Consider the following 8770-nt stretch of genomic DNA (forward strand, 5'->3'; position numbering starts at 1 on the left):
ACTGCTCAACTCTAAGAGAAAGCTGGATGCAGATGTCAGCCAGCTGCAGGGGGAGGTGGAGGATGCCATCCAAGAGGCTCGTAATGCAGAGGAAAAAGCCAAAAAGGCCATCACTGATGCAGCAATGATGGCGGAGGAACTGAAGAAAGAACAGGACACAAGCAGTCGCCTGGAGAGGATGAAGAAGAACCTGGAGGTATCTGTGAAGGATCTGCAACACCGCCTGGACGAAGCAGAGAACCTGGCTCTGAAGGGGGGCAAGAAGCAGCTTCAGAAACTGGAAGCACGGGTGCGTGAGCTGGAGGGGGAAGTGGAACTTGAACAGAAAAGAGCCGCTGATGCCATAAAAGGAGTCCGGAAATACGAGAGGAGAGTCAAGGAGCTCACTTACCAGACTGAGGAGGACAAGAAGACTGTTTTGAGACTACAGGACCTCGTAGACAAGCTGCAGCTCAAAGTCAAGGCCTACAAACGACAAAATGAAGAAGCGGAGGAGCAGGCCAAAGTTCCTCTTGCTAAGCTGAGGAAGGTGCAACATGAGCTGGAGGAGGCGCAGGAGCGTGCAGACATCGCTGAATCCCAGGTTAACAAGATGAGAGCTAAAAGCAGAGAGTTTGGAAAGGCTGCAGAATCCGAGTAAAACATCCAGCGATGGCAGAACTTATTAGCATAAATGGAAATGAACAAACATTTGTTATTTTGCTGTGAAACTGTAGCAGAATAAAGTGATTTAAAGCATAAAAAAAAAAAAAAAAAAGAGATGTTTAACATCTGCTAAGCAGCTTGTTAAGGCAGGCAGTAAGACCACAGGCCTCAGTTTTTATTTGCTGTCAAAAAACACATCCCACCTTTGCCAGCTGAGGAACTTGAACTCCTACAAGCTGGCATGGGGAGACAAACAGTGTGTCTTCCAGAAGATGGTGAGTGACCATGCAGAGGTAAGTTTGTATAGTCAGTATTAAAATCAGTCATTTTCAGATTTCTAGACTTCTGGAAGAAACCTTTCCAAAAATGGATACTTTGTGGAGAGTTAAAACAATCTCCTACGCTGGGAAAGAAACTTTGCCAACAGAAAACTTGAATTAATCGTGAGGAGCATGAAATCCGGTAGAGAATGAAAACAAGGAGACAATTGTTATCATTGGCGTGTATTAACGTGTTGTAGCAATCGACGAATATAAAGTGCTATTGAAGAAGGGATTAAAAGAATGAGAAAAAGGAGAGTCGTGCGTGGCCGGTGGCTAGGCAGACTTCGCTAGGTTAAGATAGGGCAGAGCTGGGGCGCGGAGGGGAGCGCACCATACCGAGTACTCCACACATGAGAATAGTCAAAGAGACTGGGCTCAACCGAACACGGAATCCACGCGGAAACAGAAGGGAATAGTCGGTCAAAACACGAAAGCGGGGCAGGTGGAGTGGCGTGGTGGGGATCCCCCCAAAAATATCTCCATTGCGGCCTAATGAACAAAAGAAAAACCCGCAACAGCGGCAGGCAATGATGAGACGACACGGCCCGCCGGCCACCAAACGGCAAAGATGCCAAAAAAGACCGGAGACCGCAGGAGTAAACTGTTAAGTAAGTACGTGAATTAGTATAAGTGGCAACTTAATTGTACAGTCGTGCAACTCATGGCTCGATTAGCTAGAGTAACGAAGCCGCAACATGGAAAACCACAACATTTACTAGTTGCACATGTCGACAACGAATGCATAATAGGTAAGAACAATTATGTCGACCTGCTTCGTGATTGTACGTGTTTGGAATCGTAAAGCTTGGAGGATCCTAATGAAAGAGAATCATAATTAACCTTAAAAGGAGCCCTATGATAACGCTTCTGGATTTACAAAAAAAGCCGAGCTTCAGCCTACAGATGAAATTAGGTATCAAAATGCCCTCACAATACGTGGTTTATAATATGAAACAAAATTGACACGTGAATGAAAGGGCACAAAGAGCTTTCTCGTTCTACTGATTTCCTAGTGCAAACAAAGGTGGGACTGAAAATGGATGGCACAACTTTATTTCGCAAAACAGGCTTGTTAAGAACCCATGCAGTCCTAGGTTGCCCTATAGGGACCCAACGCTGGAACATCGACCCAAACGGAGTATAACCCATGGAACCCATATTGGTAAGACTTCGTTCCCTGGATTACACAAGACTCCCAGCTTCCGGAGCTTTACTTAGCTGCAGCTGTCTTGTTTACCCAACTAAGGACACCGAGGTCACCTATGAGAGAATCGCATTTGAGGCTGACCCATTGTTACTTTTAAGGTCTGAACAGTGATGCTCTAGGTAATTTGAGGAACCAAGCCATAAGTTTGTGCTCGTCGGCATATTGAATCTGTTGCTCGGTCGTAAAGGTTGCAGACATCTTGTCACTAAAACTAAAAGTTCACTCGCTGTGTGGGATGAAAGAGCACTGGTTAAACAAGTGTTTCGTGCTTTTGTTCCAACCGCTTCTCTCTATGCTGGGTCTGGGAAGAGGAAAGTATGGATGTTTATTAATACGTTGGCTAGTCGGCCAACAGGCCTTATGTCGTGTTAAGTAAAAATGTTTTGGTTTTTTTTTAGACTTTTTTGGTTTCTTCTTCTTTTCAGAATGAAAGAAATACCACATCTGTGATTTTATTTTACTCTGTCTTTAGAAATTAATCTATAATCCCCTCTGTGAATCGCTACCTTATCGTGGTGGAGGGTTTTGTGTATCCCAGGAATCCCAGGGGCTATGTTGTCAAATGGCAAATTGGTCCTGGGTGAAGGACCAGACAAAGAGCTCAGAAACCCTTATGAGTAAAAGCCTAGGAAACAGTTCAACATACCAGAGATAGGGTTGTTGGGGCCCCGCCCTGGAGCCAGGCAGGGTGCCTGACGTGAGAGCCTCGTGGCCGGATCTGAGTTCATGTGGCCCAGCCCCTCCTACAGCCCGAAGAAAGGACTTGGGCTCACCCTCCTGTAGGCCCACCACCCTCAGAAGGTGGCTAAGGCTACGTCCACACGTACCCGGGTATTTTTGAAAATGGAGTTTTTCCGTTTTCGTTTTAAAAAATAATCCCGTCCACACGTAAATGCAGAAATGAAGGAAAACGCTGCTAGGAACTAGTGATGGGTCGGTCGCGAAGGAAATGGCTCTTAGAGCCGGATCTTTGACAGTAACAAAACCAGAGCACATCCGCGAAAAAGAAAAATGCGGCATAGAGCTGATGTCATCTATGACGTCCTAATTGTCAAAGAACAGGATCCATGGCCTCACTATGCAACATCCATAAGATCAAAAAGTGAAACACCAAAAGTGCTATCCTATAAGAAGCCTAATGAGACGCACAATTCGGTTAGGTATATGGGCAAAGGCGATCTCCTGGATAACTATGATATATAAATTTCAATGAAATTCATGTACAAAATGTAGGGATGCAATATTTCATAATTAGACCTTCCAGGTGCGATGTTGTCAAACAAGATTCCTTAACCCTTATTACTACACAAACAGAAAGAGAAGATGAAGACCACCACACAACCAACCCAGCTAAACTAACGTCTTTAAATGACATCCTCTCCTGCTACCCACAGCGTGGCACTCAATTGGCCGACTGCCTATAAGTACGGGATAAGAAATATATGCCAAAAATAACTACATGTCCCTAATGTTAATGTTACGAGGAACAGATGCATGAGATCTGCTTGTCACGGCAGCACCCTCTTAACACAGGATGGACATACAAAAAGAAATTAGTTAGAGGAACTACTCAAATTCCATAGTGAGAGCCCTCCCATAACTTTGAGGCAATCAGTTAACAACAGTACAAAATGATGCCATAAGACGGTGGCTGGTATTTCGTTACACATAAGCACCAACTTGCCGAAATAGAGTTGCCTCGGGCGGAGTATTGTGACGGCGTAGCATGATAGATAGATTTAACTAGGCAGAATAACAGATCACCAGATTTGTAGAACCTTTTCGTTTACCTACGTAACTCCCTCATGATGTATATCATCAAGGAGCTAAGCAATAAATGGATAAATAGAATAGACACGCGATCCTGGACTTACTATCAAACCCGTTGGTATGACCAACGTTCACCATCTCCTATCTGATGCCACCGCAGGCTCAGATGAGAGAGCGTGAAACGTCGTCCAAAAGCAACATTAAAAATGATAAAGATCCAGACGCTTATTCTTATACCAAGAGCTATACATAATCACTCGATACAGACTCTGGGATAGACTGAAGAACCTTCACAGACATACGGTGAGCGCAAACAAACTACCCACGGCTTTGAGTCACGCCACCGAGTCCGTACGAAGTTCCCCACGCCTACAGGAATGGATGCACCAAGAGGATCGCAGTAACCGTTTGGCGACCAAATGCCACCAAGAGGCCTTTACACCGTTCACCAACTGTGAGCAAGAGGCAGGATGTGAAAAAAAGGAAATGACCATGAATCACAGATGAGAGTGAGAAGGTTATGTAAACGAATATATATCGCCCGGCTAAGGATCGAGGGTGGCCAAAATAAGTATTTGGTCACCTCAAACAAGGAAAATCTCTGGCTCTCACAGACCTGTAACGTCTTCTGTAAGAAGCTTTTCTGTCCCCCACTCGTTACCTGTATGAATGGCACCTGTTTGAACTCATCATCTGTATAAAAGACACCTGTCCACAGCCTCAAACAGTCAGACTCCAAACTCCGCCATGGCCAAGACCAAAGAGCTTTCGAAGGACACCAGGAAAAGTATTGTAGACCTGCACCAGACTGGGAAGAGTGAATCTACAATAGGCAAGCAGCTTGGTGTGAAAAAATCAACTGTGGGAGCAATCATCAGAAAATGGAAGACATACAAGACCACTGATAATCTCCCTCGATCTGGGGCTCCACGCAAGATCTCATCCCGTGGGGTCAAAATGATCATGAGAACGGTGAGCAAAGATCCCAGAACCACACGGGGGGACCTGGTGAATGACCTGCAGAGAGCTGGGACCAAAGTAACAAAGGTCACCATCAGTAACACACTACAACGGCAGGGAATCAAATCCCGCAGTGCCAGACGTGTTCCGCTGCTGAAGCCAGTGCATGTCCAGGCCCGTCTGAAGTTTGCCAGAGAGCACATGGATGATGGATTGGGAGACTGTCATGTGGTAAGATGAAGCACATGGGGATAGATTGACAGCGAGCAGGGATATGTACAGACAGCAATGTTCAGGGTGATGCGATCAGAATGAAACCAAAGAGGAAATAGAAACTGTGTTTTGGTGGAACAGGCGGTTATAACTCAAACCTCATGGAGTGTCTGTGGGGGCAGAGAGATGAAAGAGAAATAACCTAGAGTGTGCATCCGCAGAGAGAACACAACCACATGTAGGTGGCATAGCATGTGTAAAAAGGGCGATCCGAGGCAAGGCTGGAACCGACCAATACAAGTATGCCGATATAAGGCGCTGTTCTACTAGTAGACAAGCACGCATGGATCACGTGGTCAACGCACAGGAAGGACTCGAGCGCGACCATGTTATCGTAGGGAGACATAGTTTGCCGCAAAAAACCTTACACTTATACTGCATCAGTACCAGAGACTTTGACGAAATGGAAACGAGTCCTGAAGCATTGTCAAGCACATGGACAATGATCAAGAACACACCGCACAGCGGTCGGTGCCGGAGCCAAACATACAAGAACGAAAATCAGGACAAAAGCTCACACGTATGAAGAAAGCAACAAGCCAGCTCACATTGAAAGCCAAAAGTACCCAATGGAGGCCTAGGCACAACGATCTAACACAGAGCCTCTAACCCCTGAGAACGGCAAATGCTGCTGGCAGAACAAGAGTCTACGCAGAACACCAAGCTCCGGTGGGTGTGCGATACGGGCGACCAGACCCACACAGAAGGCGGGATACAAGCTGCTCCGGCGTGCCGAGAACGGAGGAATCCTCCAATGCGCATCAGACGTGGGGCCGCAGGCAGTAAGAATAAGCCAGCTACATACGTAAACCCTGTAGACTGCAAGAGGGCTGTACATGTTAAAAACGTAACCTCACCCTCAGGGAAACTGTTATAAGACCGGGCTCAGGCGATGTAAAGGTTGCACCAACACGAAGCGCTATATCAGTTAGCACGCACAGAAGGTACTTGAGTTGCTACTGTTTTAGTGGATGTGAGCCAACCACAAACGCTCTAGGCCTTGGTCCCTCGCGTAGGAGCTTGCGGCGACCGCAACAGACAAAACAAAAGACCAAGGAAAATGGACGTGACTATAACAGTAAATACACAAGAAAAACCGTTGCAACAACAGTGCAGGGAGACACCCCAATAAAACCCATAGATGGCCATAAATTCTGAATAGGGAGAAATAATGAAATAATATATAATCATCTAGACCAAAACGAATAATCCTATGAGGAGAATCGGATCGTCGGTCTCAACAGTGCACAGTAGAGAGGTGACAGTGCGTGTATGCACTAGTTCTTCGTGGTGCAAAATATAGACGTAGAGCCTCTGGTTGCATCATTTAGCCTGTCGGTTGCCGCGTAAAGTCGAGAAGGCTGTGCAGCGCGAACATCGCTGTGGGGCTGACTAAATACTTTTTTGCCCCACATGTATCAGACACTGAGCAGTCCTGCAATCTCAACACTGCAGGCAGAGACGACACCCTGCATTCACAAGAGTCCCAGCCCATTAGAGATCTATGCGAAGCGCCCACTCATGCGCGATCCACTCAATCCTTAACTGGCGACGGCAGGGATACATGGATTTCACTGGCGAGGACAAGTGCAGTGAAACATCAGTCTGAACAAATAGCCCGAGAGCTGACATTTATTCATCGGCATGTCTGCCAGGGGCGCCCCGATGGGAACTGGGGTCCACACTATCGTAAATGCCTTCTTTCCACCAATTCGCCAGATATAAAGGCAGAGATAATAAAGAGTTACTGAAAGAATCACTCCGACGCCCTCATTCATGTTAGTGCCCACAAAGCGGTGACAGGCATCACATCTTGTTAATATGTCCCAGCGACGCAAGAATGGGTGGGGCAGTGGACAAAATATGCGATTCATTGGAGCATGAAGCTGATAAAGATTGAGGAATACGAGTGAGTGACCAAAGAAGTGGAGAGTCAGTGTAAACCCAGTATATCGGAAGTCGAAGTCGGTCATAGAGCTCGGAGGTGAAAGAGAGATAGCCGAAGACGGCACACCATATAATGACACTATAGGGAACTAATTCTGACTGAAAGGTAAAAATAAAATGATGGGACGAATAACAAAACGACGTAAGACCAGAGTGTCACGGGATATGAATACAAATACAAAATTAGCTATATACAAGCCTGTGAGGTACCGAAGAAACAATACCCAAGGACAGCAAACGAGAAAAGCGGGACTTTAACTGTGCGGCCACGATGTTGAGGTAGCTGGTCACTCGCACAATACTGGCCTACCTATTTGAGATTGATGTGGAGGTGGCGGGTGCTTGAGAACAAAGAGTTCAGGCACAAAGTCTTCATAGTTTTCGTGTGAGGGAGTCTCGCGCACAGGCCATCTCTCGTAGCTCGATGAGGGGGTTGGAGAGGACAACGGGACCTTAACTAAGCCGCTTGCGTACCTTCTCTCAAGCGCTCCTACTACGCGTAAAAGGCGTAAGTGCGCGCCAAGTCTCCAATAGCCTAGACAACACCAGTATTGTGTTAGGGCAAGCGCGGCCTCCGCTGTCTCAAGAGGGCAAGAGGTCTTACCACAGTCTGTTCACAGTAGGGACCAATCTCCTCTGGAGGCCCGGGTCAAGGCGGTACCCCAGGGAAAACTGGGTAGTGTCCACCTAGGAGAAAGACATAGTGGGCCTCAGGCAATCACTAGCTGCTCAGCTGTCACAGTCTGCTGCATGGGGTGGGAGATGTTGTCCAACAGTGATGACAGCTTAGCCGCCATTCTCCTGTCACTCACCACCTCCACTGGGTCCAGAGGGCATCCTAGAACAGAGCTGGCCCTTCGGATCACCCTGTTCAGTCTCTTCCTGTCCCCGGCAGAGATGCTGCCGCCCCAGCAGACCACACCATAAAAGATAGCAGAAGCCACAACAGAGTCATAGAAGGTCTTCAGGAGTGGGCCCTCCACTCCAAACGACCTGAGTCTCCGCAGCAGGTACAGCCTGCTCTGCCCTTTCCTGTAGAGGGCGTCTGAGTTATGAGTCCAGTCCAGTCTATTGTTCAGATGAACACCAAGGTACCTGTAGCTGTCCACAGCCTCAATGTCCATACCTTGGATGTTCAGTGGTTGCAGTGGAGAATGCTTGTGCCTGCGGAAGTCTACCACCAGTTCCTTGGTTTTACTGGCGTTGATCTGGAGGTAGTTCAGCTGGCACCATCAGTGAGACCAAAAACAATCACAACCTCGGGCATGTCGAGGCACGCTCGCGAGACGGAATGCCCAGCGTGATCTAACCCACCTAGCTCCGCTTCGGCGAATGGATTGTACTGGCGCCATATGTGCCATACGTCCGGAGAGTCAGGCGCTGCGCGCTCCAGTCCCACGGGATAAGTCCTTGAGTCAGGTCCTCTGTACTCCTGTCTTCCCATCAGTGAATGGGTAGGGGGGGTCGTGCCCGGAAGGAACGTGCTGCCGACTATGTGGTGCAGAGTGCATCAGGTAGAAACTGTTCGTGCAGGAAGAAGAGGAGAGGTCGTCTGCAGAGCATGGGGATAGGAACCTGGCGGAACGGGACAACCCAGAATGCAGAGGCTCCCAGGGGGGGTCAGCATCAGACTAGGGATGGGTGA

The 8770-nt window shown here is 47.7% G+C and overlaps 1 protein-coding gene across 1 annotated transcript; it reads left to right on the top strand.

Annotated features, from left to right (window-relative positions):
* The first annotated feature begins 7 nt into the window (after window positions 1-7).
* Window positions 8-1022, top strand: LOC121814497 (myosin-8-like). Its single transcript, XM_042220580.1, has one exon. The coding sequence runs from the start codon at window positions 125-127 to the stop codon at window positions 638-640; it is 516 nt and encodes a 171-aa protein (XP_042076514.1). The 5' UTR covers window positions 8-124; the 3' UTR covers window positions 641-1022.
* The last annotated feature ends 7748 nt before the right edge of the window (window positions 1023-8770 follow it).

This window comes from Haplochromis burtoni, unplaced genomic scaffold (assembly GCF_018398535.1).
Source record: "Haplochromis burtoni strain Fernald_Lab_line unplaced genomic scaffold, NCSU_Asbu1 Contig_51, whole genome shotgun sequence".
NCBI classification, from domain to species: Eukaryota; Metazoa; Chordata; class Actinopteri; order Cichliformes; family Cichlidae; genus Haplochromis; species Haplochromis burtoni.

Excerpts from the sequence above, each read along its gene's own strand:
- LOC121814497 (XM_042220580.1), top strand. The coding sequence starts at position 125 with ATGATGGCGGAGGAACTGAAGAAAGAACAGGACACAAGCAGTCGCCTG.